The following is a 17,021-nucleotide window of genomic DNA, read 5'->3' on the forward strand; positions in this document are numbered from 1 at the left end:
AATGGAAAACATTTTGTCGCTCGCATCGCGTCGCTGCAGTGGATACGCACTGTAAAGCAGACAAAAGTGGATCTTTTTACACAGCCACCGACAATTTTCGAAAACAATCCCTGACCAGCCATGCTAGCAGACAGCACCTGGTTTACGTGACAGCTAAACGGATGGTTGACAATCCATCTTCCAGGCCGTTGACCATGCTGGTCAGGAATTTAAATGCAGATGCCCATCGTGTTATTGCACGACTTATAACAACGGCATATCACTTAATTAAGACGGACAGCCGTTCGCCTCGTTCCCCCGGGCTATTGAACTGCAGCAGAAGAATGGTGTCGACTTGGGTACTGATGAAATGCTATGGAAGCTTATATATATTAGCATTGAGGGACCAGAGGTTTCAGTTTCAGCCAGACAGAGTTGTGCAGAGATGGCTGTCAGCAGGGAAGAGAGCACGTCATGTTTGAGGTTAAAAGTCAATTGTTTTGCTGACTATTACCTTTTTATTTTTTATCACTAGAAATGGGATTTCATTTTTGTTCTTTTTATGTCCAGGATGTGTTTAATAAATGGTTAAACATGTTAACAGAATAACATAACTTATAAGTCTTTGGTTTTGTTAAAATTGTCTTTGGGCCAGTAAGTGTCAAATCCACTATGTTGAGCCCTGCACTGGTTTAAAAGTACAGGTATATAATGATTATTTCACAAACAAATTGTTGTAATCTACAGTAATGTCCTAATAAATCCTAAAACAAACATTTATTTGTGAGGCATATTTATTATTTTAACGACTGAAAACAGACCGCTGTTGTAGGTGTCGTCCAACAGAGGCTAATGTCATGATGCTAATGCTTCACTGCAATAGCAGACAGTTGTCTTTTTATCACAATGTTAAATGAGCAAATAATTTAGTTATCACCCTGGCCTTTGCCTATGGCGTTTCTGCAGCTGGCTTGCCGTTTTAGGTTGCTAGCTATCTCCAGAAGTTAACGAGCTCACAGGTTTGTACGTTGTGACGTTAGTGACTGTGGCTAGCTAGTTAGCCACCGTTAGCTTCAATTTTCTCCACAACAGATTTAATTAAGCCTAAACTGTGCAATGGAACTTAAAATCCAATACAAGCAACGCAATTGTGACTAAGACAAACATTTTGACACCGACATTGTCTATGTAAAAAAATCTGAGAGACGAGAGGGTGGGGTAATAAATATATATATGAGAGAGAATATAGGTTGTGCCTTGACAGGGGGAAGCACACCCAATAAATAATAATAAATATATATGAGAGAGAGAATATAGGTTGCGCCTTGCCAGAGGCAGTCACACCAAATTATATTTAAGTGCCAGGCATGTGGTACTGACAGGAGAGCAACAATCATTTGCACAAAAAGTCTCCAATGCATTTGTAACAACCTAGCAAGCACATTCAGGCACAAAAATGATACAGTAGCTGTTACACACAGCTTTGAATAAGATCAAAACACGACACATGGCCGTTGGAGAGCCTACAATTTTTTTATGGAGGAACTTTTAGGCACGTCATATCGTGTTGTGGATATGACGATGAAATGTTACAGAATGCAAAAATGTAAATTAACAGTGTGATATCCCTGTCTGTTTTCCCTTTGTGTTGCTAACGTTTGGCTTGGTTTGTTAGCTGGGATAGTGGACACCTTAATGTGGGACTAGGGGTTTGAACTTACCACGCCAAGGAAAAAAACCATGCAACACAAGGAGAATCCACTTGTGTAGCCCAAATAGCCTAGAGAAACAAATGTTTGCAGCGTATGAGCACACACAAAACATATTTGAAGGGTACATAAGAATAGACAAATCAATGTACAAAGATTCAACTGCAACAATACTTATATCTCACCAAGGTTTTTGAGGAGGGATAGTGGCAGAATGATCCCAATAGACACAAACACTACCAAGTAATTTCCATTGAGATACCATTCACTGCAAACAAAGAACACTAATTAAGTCATACTAATAATTCACCACTTACATGATCAACATGTTTACATGAGTCATGGTCATAGAGAAATCATTGAGCAGTGAAAAAGTCAGTCAGTACATTCACATGCTCACACTCACCCAGAACTCTCCTCCAATTGCATGAAGGCCCGGATGACTTCAGGAAGCTCGTATTTCACAATGAAGAGGTAGCTGGACATGGCTGTTTACAAACCAAGATTATTAGAGATGTGCTACCAAGAAATAGATTTATGGTTTGAAGGTGCATTGAAGTTTGACCTATTGTCTTGCACTTGTGCAGAATAAGTCAACTAAACTTAATATCAAGTATTTGAAAATGGTAACATATATACAGTACCAGTGTTTCAGTATGTTCAATGGAGTATCTATTATATTAACTTTTATGAAAATTGTTGCTTTGCCAACATGAGGATGAAACATGTATATAACTTACAAATATGTAAATTAAATCTTTAATTTGAATCTGAATTGTGTACCATTAATGTCATTACATTAGACTAATCATACATAGACACTGCATCTCTGTGTCAATATTCATGGTAAAAGGTCAGGTCATCAACATAACTTTTCCATATGTACAGCCATTTTTTGATCCAGGACAATCTCCACTTTTGTGTCTAAATTCAAAACGTTATACTTTATCAGCTATTTTTTTGTAATTTTTCCATATATCTTTGAAAACAGAGCGACAATCCCAGACTAAATACCTCCGATATTTTGAAGAGTAATCGATCCAAATGCAGCTACTTTTCCTGGCCACCCAAAAGCTCTCTCTCCCAACTTTTCATAGATGAGGGAACCTGCAAAAACATTGAAAAGCATTGCAAATTAGTTAAATGATTCATTCAATTTCAATAGAAGGAATTGCATGTGTGTCAAGCTCTTTACACATTAACAGTTAAGGCAGCTGTAGCAATTAGGAATGTAACATTACTTGTTTGTTTTGTTAAGACAAAAAATAAATACATATTTTCACTTTTACAAAGAAAAGGAAATAAGCATTGTTTTGTGTAGTTTATGCAGTTTTGCATAGTTACGTTACTACATCACAAATAGAAAGGGAATCTTTAATTTGATTGAGAAAATACCGTATTTTGTAGTTTTTGTTTGAGAACTAATTAAAGGAATATTTTTCAGTCATAATGTCTTCACTCATTATATACAAAAATCATAAGAAAATTGTATAGTTAATAGTGTGTCGTTACATCCCTAATAGCAATGTTTCACCACTAACAAAAATATGTTGGGCGATACTCCACTATAAAAAACACAACTAGCTTTCTATCAGTCAATTAAGGCATTTCCCAAATGTCTTAACCTCCTAACCATCTAACATTTGTTTTAGAAAGTCACTTTGTTGGGTCTAGCTTCAAGAATTTAAATTGAAAGGTGATACAAACCTCCTTCTTTTGCAGTCATCAGCAGCAGATGCACAGAGTATAGAGACAAAACAGCCACACCCAGAAGAAGGATCCTACAGTGTCATAGGGAACATTAACTCGTCAGTCTGTCTTAATAATTGCATATGCAAGATATCAATGGGTTGTAAAACAATGGGTACTGAACAAACAAAGGACCTCGCAAAACAACCCAACTGACTGTCTGCTTATATTGCTTTTACAAAGTTATCCCACAGTATTTGTAGAAATGCCACGGGCCAATTTGGCACATCAAATAGGATGGAATTGTTGATCACTGTAAGAAAGCCAGGACATGAATTACATGTGACAACTCTTACAACCATATTCAGAATGATGATAATGATTCCCATTACAGGTGATTGACTCCCATTAGCAGTAAAAGTATGTGTCCATTGTAGATACACAATGTCAATATACTACTGCCGTATAAATAATGCAAGGCAGAAAAGTAACTAGCAACAATAGTAAATTATTTTTAACTTTTAATTGAGTTTTTCTAACTCAGTGAAGTAATATTATCTTGGAGTTGCTGGAGTTATTTCAGGAGGGATGCACGTAATGCCTGCATCAACCAAACACGAGTATGCTTGGGTCTGTTGCCTGGTGCTCTTTGGGACCACAATGCAATCAGGTCAGCTAGAAGTCATTAACTTCTTCATCAGTCTGACTAGCCCAATCTGTCAACAAGTTTATTAGTAGCTTCAATCAGGGGGGTGTTCCATCAACGTCGCTAACGCAAGTCGCGCTAACACGAATAAGTCTCACTTGGGTAAACGTCAATTTAGACTTAAGCCTCAAGCCGTTCCACTAACGTTCCGTTCTACTAACAGGCAACGCTAATTCAAGATAAACCTCAATAAGGTTAGACTGTGCAGCCCAGATCAGGCGATCGTCGAAAAGAGGAGTTATGTCGCAAAAAGCAAAGCGTAAACCAGCAGAGTGGTGTTGTTTCAGCAGCGTAAATTGTTTTTTTGAGTTTTTTTTGAGTTGTCCCCAAAAAGGGCAATGTTGCCGCAATTAACATGGCAAGGGAGAAAACTTGTCAAATATGGAAGCAAATTTGCATTTTAAGAATGTGGCTGCATTATTTGACTCATAAATGAAATTATCATCCTATTTGCATTTTAATTTTCTTCTTCAAGAGTGCTCAATCTTTCACTTAATTCAAATGAAAAAGAAATAGACATTTGAGATTTAATTTTCAAAACATGCCCCAGAAAATAGATACCAAAATTCAATTTGAAATGTAAAATTTGAAAATTATCATTTTAAGAATGTGGCTGCAAAATCGTGACCACAATTCAAATTAAAATGCATTTCCAGAAATGCATTTTCATTTTCAAGAACGTGGCTGCAAAATCGTGACCACAATTCAAATTCAAATGCATTTACAGAAATGCATTTTCATTTTAAGAACGTGGCTGCAAAATCGTGACCACAATTCAAATTCAAATGCATTTCCAGAAATGCATTTTCATTTTAAGAACGTGGCTGCAAAATTGTGACCACAATTCAAATTCAAATGCATTTGCAGAAATGCAAAATGAACGAAAAAGCATTCTGAGCGGCGCAGCAGAGTGACGTCAGTAGCCGCTCTTCTTCAGCTCCCTGTTGACCGAGCTACCCATCTTGTTCGGTAGGGGGCGGTGTGCACATCTGCATTACATTGCAAATGTGCCGGGAAATTTATTGAATTGCCGGGTCTTTAGAGCAGCGTTCCCCAACCGGTGCCCACCGGTCCGCGGACCGGTACGTGGGTCATTTCGTACCGGGCCGCACAAAAAAGAATTAATAACATTATTTCCTTTTAATTGATTATCAGAGTCTGAAAGACGTTTTATTCTGAAAAACGGTCCTTTTCCCCTGAGCAAAAAAGCTCTGCAAAGATGTGTGTTTACTCATTTTTTAGCAAGTTTGTGGGCTTTATTGAGCGGTATCATTCCTCTTGACACATGACAAGTGATAGTTACCACTCAATGAAGCCTGTTTGAGATAACAACTCTATCTGTGTTTTGGATGAAGGCTATCCTGAGATCGCCACTAAAGCACTGAAAACCCTGCTTCCATTTCCAACATCAAATGGGATTTTCTGCCGTGACAGCAATCAAACAAAATTATGGAATAGGCCTAAACTGGATATAAGGAACGCACTTCGGGTGTCACTGTCGTAGCTTATAGTCACACACAACAGTGGGATAGAAAACCAGGCTAAGAAACTTAAAGATGGGGCTGAAAAATTAAGAGACAAAAATACATCACATTCACTAGACATGGTTTTGTCAATTGAAAAAACGGCTGTTTATTTTACATAAAACTCCCAAAACTATTTTTCGCTCAAATCAGCTAAACAATTTTTCTTGCGCGCTCGCATTAGGTGTGGAAGTCACTAACTAGGATCACATCAAACCCAGAATGTGCATGCATTAGCAGCGCAGCTGTCCAGGGCCTATCTTTCCTCCCAGTCCGTCCCTGCCGGTCCGTGAAAGTATGTCTTACATGAAAGCGGTCCGTGGCGCAAAAAAGGTTGGGGACCGCTGCTTTAGAGGACGCATCACAGATCATGGCGCTCCCTCAAATTGTGCAAACACTGTTAGAATTAGCTGAGCAGGTAGAATCTAATAATATATCTGAGTCTGATGCCCGTGACCGAGTAGAACAAGTCATAGAGAGCTTGGCTGCATACTCTGCTGTCACAGATTTACACATTAAAAGTAGCTCTGCCACTGTTTTCTTCATTGTTTGACATCAAGTTGCTCAGTCTGTGATATGTCCTCTAAAGACCCGGCAATTCAATCAATTTCCTGGCACATTTGCAATGTAATGCAATGCAGATGTGCACACCGCCCCCTACCGAACAAGATGGGTAGCTCGGTCAGCAGGGAGCTGAAGAAGAGCGGCTACTGACGTCACTCTGCTGCGCCGCTCAGAATGCTTTTTCGTTCATTTTGCATTTCTGGAAATGCATTTGAATTTGAATTGTGGTCACAATTTTGCAGCCACGTTCTTGAAAATGAATTTCTGGAAATGCATTTGAATTGTGGTCACGATTTTGCAGCCACGTTCTTAAAATGAAAATGCATTTCTGGAAATGCATTTAAATTTTCAAATTTTACATTTCAAATTGAATTTTGGTATCTATTTGCTGGGGCATGTTTTGAAAATTAAATCTCAAATGTCTATTTATTTTTCATTTTAATTAAGTGAAAGATTGAGCACTCTTGAAGAAGAAAATTAAAATGCAAATAGGATGATTGATTACTAATTTCATTTATGAGTCAAATAATGCAGCCACATTCTTAAAATGCAAATGAATTTCTGGAAATGCATTTGCATTTGAATTTTGGTAACAATTTGCTTCCATAGTCAAACCATTACGACTGTTAAAATGCGTAAATTGTAGACCTATCAAATCTACTTAACATATGCATTTAGGCCTACTGATAATAAGCAGGATTTGATGAGCTGTCTGAAACCGTTCTGACAGTAGGCTAGCCTATGGCCGATATTCTCAACAGGAGATTGAGAATAATAGCCCAAAAAAGAACGTGGCAGCAATTGAAAATTGTAGGATAAAATTCAAAACACTGAAGAAGGCCATGGTTAATTGCACTTGATGTGGGCTAATAATGTTTTTGTCTTCACATCTTTAACAAAATTAATAAATTACTTAAAAATAACTTTGCCAAACGCATTTATTAACTGATAGGCTAAATGCTGAGCTTTAAGATAAAAGGGAAAGATAACCATGACTAAAATGAGGATTCACTGAAATAACTAGTATTGCACAGATCCAGCACCGAGTTCAGATCAGAAGGTGACCAAAACTGTTGCACACTTTTCTTGGCAGACCAGTCATTTAAAATTGCTCAGCATGACTAAGAATATATCATTATTATATTACGCGTGCATATTTAATCCAAATCCAATTATTACTATTCTGGCTGACAGTGTATGGACAGCTGCCCCATATTTCCAATTAACATAGTCTGCCTCCACAGATCCAGAGGGGGCTTGGACAGTGACAGACTGTGGCTGTGCCAAGGGTTGTCACAGCCTCACTTTGGGAAAGCATGCCCTAGTGGGAACATTAGGGGAGACTGTTGGGCACAGCATCTAATCTTCTTCTTTAGAAAGGGCAACATTTGGGACACTGTCATGTAGGGGCAGCATAAAGGGCACTTCATAACAGCACCCTTTTCCATTGGAAGTAAGGGCATGGGAACCATGGGTAGTCCAATTTAGACTATTGTAAGGGCACCTTATAGGGTACTGCATCACATTTTCTCTACTATAAAGGAACTCATGAAGACATGTTTTTACATTTATAGAGGGCACACTGTAATTTATTGCATGGGGCATCCTGTGCACTCAAGCATATTTCACAATGTGAATGGCAGACAGTAGGGCACTTGGTATAATTTTTGCCACTCTAGAGGGCATTTTAGAAACACCTTTTCAACCATGGGGGCACCAGGCAGTCACCCCTGAGTCTTCCAGTGGGCCTGGATACACCCATGGGTACAGTATATTGCACCTATAATATTGGGGAAGCCAGAAGGAGAGGTAATATAAAGGCTTGTCAACATATAGGCTACTTTAAACAATGAAAATACTTTATACAATTGAATAAAAAGTCTCCTTAATTCTTTGTGTTTCAAGATGACCTGAAAAACTGATGATAATATTCAAGTACTGCTTTGGAGCAAGGTATACCCTTCATATTTCCTGGCATAATTGCCCGTTCCAGAATGTCCCACATGCAAAGACACACAGAGATGCAGACAGACTGAGCAGTGTCAAGGCTTGGCTACAGTGAGTTTGCTTCCTTGTGTGTGATTTCAGCAGACTACATAGTCTAGGCCTACCTACATATACTGCAGTCTACTACCCTCCTTTCTACTACTTTCTACAAAGGATGGTAGGCTGCTCTTATGTGTTCATTGCCATCCTTAAGAGTTGCTAAAGTGTTATTTCATATATATATATATATTTATGTATTAATTTTTTTAAGAATGACAATTACATCTATCTAGATAAACTATGCTGGGCCTGCTGAACCTATACTTCTTCCACAGATACTGGTCAGGGAAGCATTACTTCTGTCTGTTTAGACCCTTGGGGCTGGTGGGATAAACGCTCTTTGTATAATCTGAGCACCTTCATCCACCACAGGGTTGTCAAAGAACGGATACGCCATAATAGATTGTCTAGACGCTAGACGCTCTGCTTAGTGTCTAAGAGCCTAAGAGTCTAAGAGCTAATAGTGTCTTACTGAGTGTACTTCGTGACTGCCATCTGACTGTAAGTAACCAGAGTTTGTTTCATTCATTTGTGTTTTGCTAAAACTTTGCCTCAAGGACAGAGGGTAAGGGTATAGCAGCTAAATTGGTCAATAGGTAGCTAGCTAGAGATCGAGTTTCAGGGTACTTGCCGCCGAGTGAGACCCTGGCTTTGTTTACATAATTAGGGCCATTGTAGAATTTGGTTAAATCAGCCCTGACATCTGTAATCAGATTCAGAGCTAATAGTGTCTTACTGAGTGTACTTCGTGACTGCCATCTGACTGTAAGTAACCAGAGTTTGTTTCATTCATTTGTGTTTTGCTAAAACTTTGCCTCAAGGACAGAGGGTAAGGGTATAGCAGCTTAATTGGTCAATAGGTAGCTAGCTAGAGATCGAGTTTCAGGGTACCTATCCCCTCCCCTCTCTTTCAAACCATCTCCCCCTCCATCATAACTATTCTTCTCCATGTCCTAAACTCCTCTCTTACCTCTGGCACCTTCCCCTCTGCCTTCAAACAGGCTAGAGTTACCCCTCTACTCAAAAAACACTCCCTTAACCCCGCCGTCCTCCAGAACTACAGACCGGTATCACTGTTACCCTTCCTTTCAAAAACAATTGAACGTGCTGTATCTAACCAACTGTCTAACTTTCTCTCTCAGAACAACCTGCTTGACCCCAACCAATCGGGCTTCAAGACAGGCCACTCCACAGAGACTGCCCTCCTTTCTGTCACCACTGCCCTCCAGTCTGCCAGAGCGGCTTCCAGGTCATCCGTCATCATTCTGCTGGACCTTTCTGCAGCGTTTGATACGGTTAACCACCAGATCCTGCTCGCCAGACTTTCTGAGATGGGCATCACTGGCACTGCACTCCAGTGGATCTCATCCTACCTGTCGGGAAGATCCTACCAGGTTTCCTGGGGAGGCAAACTGTCAGGCCCTCGCCAGCTCTCCACTGGTGTCCCACAGGGCTCCGTCCTTGGACCCCTCCTCTTCTCTCTGTACACCACCTCACTTGGACCAATCATCACCTCCCATGGCTTCTCCTACCACTGCTACGCTGACGACACGCAGCTGTACCTGTCGTTCCCCCCGACCGATCCGGGGATCTCAGCTAGGATTGAGGCCTGCCTCAAAGACATCTCCGCCTGGATGACCGAGCACCACCTCCAGCTGAACCTCGCCAAAACAGAACTTCTCATCATCCCGGCTAAACCCTCCATCTCCCACGATCTCTCAATCACCCTGGGATCTGCGACGGTGACCCCTTCACCCTCTGCCAGGAACCTTGGGGTTACCATGGACGACGAGCTCTCCCTCACGGCCCACATTGCTGCGGTCTCCCGGTCGTGTAGATTCACCCTCTACAACATCCGGAAGATCAGGAGATACCTGTCTGAGCACTCCACCCAGCTGCTAGTCCAAGCACTTGTCCTCTCCAAGTTGGACTATTGCAACTCGCTGCTCGCTGGTCTCCCAGCATGTGCAACCCACCCTCTTCAGAGGATTCAGAACGCAGCGGCCCGCCTGGTCTACAATCTACCCAGACGCTCCCATGTTACCCCGCTCCTCATCTCTCTCCACTGGCTACCTATCATGGCCCGTATCAGATTCAAGACCCTGGTATTGACCTTCCGAGCAGTGAACGGGACTGCACCCGTCTACATCAAGTCTCTCCTGCAGCCTTACACCACCACCCGTCACCTACGGTCTTCTTCAGACAACCGCCTGGTGGTCCCACCGCTCAAGACCGCCCGGTCCCAACACAAGCTCTTCTCCTGTCTGGCCCCCCAGTGGTGGAATCAACTCCCCACCTCCATCAGAGACACTGACTGTCTCTCCACCTTTAAGAAAAGGCTCAAGACGCACTTGTTCCGGGAGTACAACGGTACTTAGGAATGGTTCGCTTGACCCGATGTTAGTTTCCTCAAGGATCACAATGACTCTTGCTCAGAGACTTGTTGCTCTTGTGGTTAGTGGTAACTGATTTAAAATTGTTTGTACTCGCTGTGATATATTGTTTTTTATTATTGTTGCTTGTCTTTTTTTTTTTCACAGGTACACTTGCACTTATAGCAGTTCATGTTGTTTAATTGTAACTTGTTTAACTACATGCTCGTATGGTTCTTCCCTTTGGCACTTACTTTGGTTGTTCACAATGTGTGCTTCATGTTTTGGCTACTCGCAATGTTTTGTGGCTATCTCGTTGTTATGATCAGTGACCTATGCACTTTGTAAAGCTCTCTCTTGGAAGTCGCTTTGGATAAAAGCGTCTGCTAAATGAATAAATGTAAATGTAAGTCCTTATTTTATGTCAATTAACCAATGGCTTTTGAAAACAGTTAAAGTGACATTATTTCTTAACTTGTTTATTTAAATTAATATATTTTTTGGAGATGAAGTAAACATGTAGCTAAATCATTAATGTCTGCACTTCAAAAAGTCTGAATTTACGTTTCCGAACATAGACTAAAGTGGTTTGCACTCAGGAATGTACTCGATGGAACTGTCTTTTGAGATTCTGTTTCCACCTGTTTGAAATTATTTGCAACACATTTTAGTTTAGCTTGACTTTTAGCCTGACACGGATCAGGCTAGTTCCGAAGTATAAGTTACCTTGGTTACGTAGCTAGAACTAAAATAAGCCACCTTAATGGAACGGAACTCTCGCTAAAGTAAGTGAGACTTTCAAAATAAGTCTTGTTTTTCCTTAATCGACGTTGATGGAACACCCCCCAGCACTCCTGTGTAATTTTATTTGTGTTATTTATATCAAGTATACTTATTGGTGATAGATAAAAAATTCCAAGTAACCTTTAACAAGGTAAAAAAGATACATAGCCTGCACCACTGAAGTCTCACACAAACAATACAACTAATTAACCAATTAACTAATTATGAGAACTGCCTAATCAGAACGGACTATTTGTCTTTCAACAAATAGCCAGCCAACAAAGCAAAGGTTGTTGTACTTATTCAAGTACAGCAAGTGAGTACTGGGATGAGAAAGCTGCTTTTTCATAGCATGGTAGCACTTCAACTCGACGCACTATTGGTACCAGGTAAGTTGTTTTCCACTGCTTATACTATTCCCTCAAAGTAGCTGTTCATTATAACAACAACACATGAAACGGCTATGACATCATCTTTAACATGGTATACTACTCTTGCTGGATCCTTTAATAGGCAGCCAAACTGGAACTTCTGAACCTCCTCAATTGACCACTGCGTGGTTTTGTGGGTTGCATCTAATCAAGTAGTCCAGTGAACTAAAACGAATTGCAGCCATTATAATAACTTGGCTATATAAAATAAGTTGTGGAATTGTGCAGAATGTCCCGTGTCGCAATTCTCTCTGACCAATCAATAGTCTGCAGTGTTTTCACGTCACCTTTCGGTATCGTCTCATCTCAAACCTTGACGGAGGTGCTACCAAAAAAAACTACCAGATACCAGGTTTGCCTGGTGGAAAACCCAAAAGGCAATTAGAGTCCAGTCAGTCCCATGCAAAGGAAAAGCACCATAACAAGTCCCCACCCCCTCTCCCAAACACTTCCACATCATATGGGCGTAACTTGACACCGCCTTCCTGAATGTCAGAGGATCCCAGAATAGCCAAGGTGGTATTAGGGAGGAAGTACGACGTTGCAATATATGAGAGGAAACAAACGGAAGGGGACTTCTCTTCCTGAGGACAGCTGTAACATTGTTAAAACTGTTGAATATCTAATCCTGAACCCTTCTCTGTTCCTATAAAATCACATAAAAAATGCAGCCATTAAAAAAAAATCCACATCAACTAAAAGTAACTTCTTGACTGCTAGAAAGAAAAAAAACATTACAGTGGCCGCTACTTGTTAAATGATGATTATGGAAACACCAACTGAATGTATTCCCTAGGCACATACTTACACAAAAAGCAGGATACCAGTGTTGGCCATGGCATAGGACAGACCCAGGATGCCACTTCCCATAATGGCATTACTTAGGTTGAAGACAGACATCCCAAAAGAAGTGTGTCCTGGATGCTGCATAGAGGAGAATGTGTGTGTGTGTGTGAGACAATTTTACTTACAAAACATTAATTGTGAAAGCCATCACATATTGTCCAAAATGATGACCAAACCATCTAGTTGAGAATTGTTTATAGATTAGGTTTTTACATTCGACTACATTTTCTTACATATTCTTCATGATATTCTTCATACTTCTTCTTCATCAAGCCATTGGTTAGGAACTTTTGGCTTTCTGCATCATCACCATCATCAAGGAATTGACTATAAATAAGTATAAGTAAGTCAATAAAATGTAACTCAAATCTCAAAAGATTTTGTTAAAGAATATTCAGATTTTAATATTCTGTCATTATACATTGCAGAAATATTTTATAAACGGTACAATACTTCAATGTAAATGATCATGCACCACTTCTAAACAATTTTCTGTGGTCTTTTACATTAATAACTGCATTTATAATACCAATATCAGTCTTGGTATCTGAGGTTGCAAGGATCAATTTTCAAGTCAGTACTAGCACACAATCTATCTTTCCATTGAGAAAATAAACTGAACTAAAAAAAAAAATTCTGATCTTAAATGCGAAAAATCTACAAGTAGTTAATGATCCAGTAGCTACCGTTATACACAATTGTACATAAAAAAGGATGGATAAATGTATAATGCATGCACTAAAGGCAAGCCTTTGCTCTGACCTATTGATGGTGGCCTTCTCCGAGTCAATGGGCTCTGTGCATCGATCATCCAAGCTGTCAGTACTGTCATCATCTGCATCTGTGCAGACTTTCTTTAGCTCCATACGGTCCATGGCTTTTTCAGGCCTTCAGTATGTCAGAATACTTGGTGACAATTTGAAAAGTGGGCAACAACCTGTAAGCATAGTGGAGAGGGAAAAGGAGCATTATACACATGCTATGACACTGTATAGCCAGTTAAATAACTTACAATTATCTGAGTGAACAACATAATTACCAGATTTACTTAGTATTATTTTTGTAATGATACTGTGATGATTAAAGCCTCTCTTTGGTGAATGTTGAAATAGATTAAACTACACAGTAAGTTTCCTCAGGAAAAAAAGTTTGCCAAATTCCTCACAAGATACTAGGTACTGTTCATGTGAAAGGTCACGGTACACATCAGTGCTTATCTAGCGGGGTGGACCTACTGCAACTAGCATATAGCCGTCTTTGTTATAAACATTTTTCAAACTTTCTGAAACACTCTAGTTCAAAGGCCATGACAAGTTACCTTAAGAGGAAAAATGTGGTGCACAGGCCGATGATACAATGAGAAGTCGCCCAAAGATAAAAATAAAAGCTGTGTAGGCATGATTCAGTTTGTAACTTTACACTTGTTGTTTTATATTAAAACATATTGCAAATTTTATTTTGTTGAGATGTTATGACTGATTTATTATAACTATCATAAAAAGTCAGCCCAAGGTCAAATAATTATGTAGTTGTGAGATCTACCCCCACACTTCCATTGGCATGACAAAGAGTGGTCTGTTCTATTCCGTTTTAACCACTTAAAATGGCCACACCACTTGCAATCCCTCAAACAACCACAGGGGGGGAACATTTATGTATTTCCATACCTTATTATGCAGATTACATAATAAGCAAAAACACTGGGCAGAATAAAGACCTGCTAAATTATTTAACAGAAAAATGCCAAAAATGCAGTTTTCCCACACAGAACAGACTTTGACTAGGTTTCTCTAGTATAGAGAAAATGTGCATACTTTAATGAATATAGACCAACGGAGCAGATGAAAAACAAAACCTGCTTTCCATGACATCTGGGCTTTCAACCTTATTTCTAGAGAAGTTGGTCTAGAAATTAGGCCCAATCTAATAATCAATTCACGTGATGATCACAGTATGCCATTTCTACAGTTAACCAGCCACAGTGTACATCTTTAAATATAATTAATTTTCTAATTACTGAGGATACTAAAACACACTTTGTGACCCATGTCCAAAGGGACAGTAACATATAACCTTTTACAGGGAAGCTGGCAAACATTGAAGCCTTTATCATAATTCACATTCCTTTGGTGGATTACCAGAAATATTTCAGTAGATTTTTTGTCTTTGTTCTGTCAATGTTAACACACCAGTTTGTCTTAACTAAATTGATAATGGAATATTGCTAAAGCTTAAACACTGCAGTTCATCAATGCTTTCAAAAGACTGTGGCCTTCAATCAGAATCAGAATTTGGTTTATTCGCCATGTATGTTATACAGACACGGAATTTACTGTGGCAGGGAGGTGCAAGTGTAAAGCTATAAGTGCTTATTTTAACAAAAAAACATTTCACTACTTGTGTGTGTAAAAACTTCACTATTGAAGAACTTGTTGAACCAGTCATCACACCTCTCCCTTTAACACTATAACAAGGCAGAGCACCTCGCAACTCTGATGTAGTGTCTATAGTATATCCAATTGACATTTAGATCGGACCCATTCAAGTGGCTATTCACATGCAAATTGAAGTGGTGTTCTAACACCAAATCCTACCTTTCCCAACCTGAAACTGAGGCTACAAGTTTATATAAAGAATAAAGTAGATTTATTTGAAATATAAAAGTCAAATTAATTATATTTCATTAATACATTATTTCTATAGATAGAAATCCACTTTTCATGTTGTGTAAAGTAGATATTACCACAGTGGGCTTCACAAAATGTTGCTATAAATTGAACACACTTTACAAGAGCTCAAAGGCAAATTGTGTAAAACCATGCCCCACAATCAACAAAAGTAAGTTCTTACATCATCCAAAAACTTGAGCAGTATGTATCAATACCTCCAAAAAAATGAAATACTTACTCAGTAGCGCCACAAAATGATATTTCAACGTGTTTTTTCTTAGTTTCCCCAAGTATTTTGGGGAGGTTACGAGGACAGAGGAACCAGTGCAGCCTAAAAGGGCTGTTGCTTTTGAGTGACCACGGTAGGAGAAAGTCTTTTAAAGAACAGAGGGAGGACCTAGCCTGGCCAATCAGCAAGGGTGCCTTTACCCAACAACCCCAAACTCCCTCCCCCATAGTTGCATTAAGTAAGGAAAGAGAGAGATGTACATGAACTCTAGAAAGAAAACAAATTGTATGACAGATGGTCAATTAGAGACAATTTTAAAGTGTAGGTGAGAAAGAGAGTAGATTGCTGGATGCAGATGCATAAACTTATGGTTGAGATGACAGCCAGTCGACTGCTGTGGTGTCCATGTGTTACACACTGGCCGGGGTACTTGTCCCCAGGGCCAACGACACCCTCCTAACTGCTAATGTCCCTCCCACTTCAACATTTCTAGACTGTCGGCACGGAGCGACTCAGCGAAGCACTCAGCAACGTGCCAGGAACAACCAACGGTGCCAACAGGCTGTGACTCAAGCAAACCAATGAAAAGTGCTCCTGAAAGTGGCGCTGTGTGCATGGTCACACTCACATGAAGGATTCTGTGTTCCCAGCCTATCTTGTACATGCACTTGCACTCCTAAAAAGCATACATTCTTTGTACAGCCAATTAAATATTAATTTTCATATTTTGCAGCACAACCAAACACCACCATCAACATTCAGTATACGTCCATTAACTAACTTAGGAGAAGTAATTCTATCCACAAAACCAAGTCTCAGCATTACGTCATGTAGCCAAATATGTTAAACTGTTTTTAAAATATATTTGTGACATTTCTAAAAACTAGGAAAGCAATGCAGTTCTTCACACAACACCACCCCCTGGGGTTATACGTCCAAAATACTGGCAAGGTTTTCTAACAAAGTCTCACATCTCTGTAACCATAAAACCTTCCCTGAACTAATTCCACAGCCTGAAACTGGGTGGGGGTGGGGTAGGGGTAAAGGTTCTCCCACTTTAGGGAGGGGTGATGGGGGGTTTAAAGAGGAAACGTTACTAGAACAAGCCTGCTCCAGTCACTTCTCAAGCCTAGCAACAAGTAACATTGAGTTTGCATTGACTACTCAGCCTGTGTTGCGTTAATGACAAAGAGCTCACAACAAAAAGAAACCTTAACCAAATATTTTAAAAAGCATTGCAATCAAAACGGAAAAGTGAAGAAATGTTGGTGCTCTAAATCAGGTAGATGGAGTGCCCCAGTCTGACACTTACATTTACATTTAGTCATTTAGCAGACGCTCTTATCCAGAGCGACTTACAGTAAGTACAGGGACATTCCCCAGAGGCAAGTAGGGTGAAGTGCCTTGCCCAAGGACACAACGTCAGTTGGCATGACCGGGAATCGAACTGGCAACCTTCGGATTACTAGCCCGAT

The 17,021-nt window shown here is 39.9% G+C and overlaps 1 protein-coding gene across 2 annotated transcripts in view; it reads right to left on the reverse strand.

Annotated features, from left to right (window-relative positions):
- slc38a4 (solute carrier family 38 member 4) overlaps positions 1-17,021 on the reverse strand; it is an 87,258-nt gene that overhangs the window by 17,616 nt on the left and 52,621 nt on the right. The window contains exons 1-9 of one of the 2 annotated variants that reach the window (XM_062482690.1): positions 15,556-15,696; positions 13,411-13,585; positions 12,882-12,975; positions 12,611-12,726; positions 3,396-3,469; positions 2,703-2,795; positions 2,095-2,176; positions 1,874-1,956; positions 1,701-1,759 (exon numbers count right to left, since the gene is read on the reverse strand). In XM_062482690.1, coding sequence (XP_062338674.1) covers positions 1,701-1,759; positions 1,874-1,956; positions 2,095-2,176; positions 2,703-2,795; positions 3,396-3,469; positions 12,611-12,726; positions 12,882-12,975; positions 13,411-13,523 — 714 coding nt within the window. In that variant the 5' untranslated portion in view covers positions 13,524-13,585; positions 15,556-15,696. Of the gene's footprint in view, positions 1-1,700; positions 1,760-1,873; positions 1,957-2,094; positions 2,177-2,702; positions 2,796-3,395; positions 3,470-12,610; positions 12,727-12,881; positions 12,976-13,410; positions 13,586-15,555; positions 15,697-17,021 lie in introns of those variants that run through there. The other variant, XM_062482691.1, reaches the window with a different exon arrangement.

This window comes from Osmerus eperlanus, chromosome 17 (genome assembly GCF_963692335.1).
Source record: "Osmerus eperlanus chromosome 17, fOsmEpe2.1, whole genome shotgun sequence".
In the NCBI taxonomy this organism is placed as follows: Eukaryota; Metazoa; Chordata; class Actinopteri; order Osmeriformes; family Osmeridae; genus Osmerus; species Osmerus eperlanus.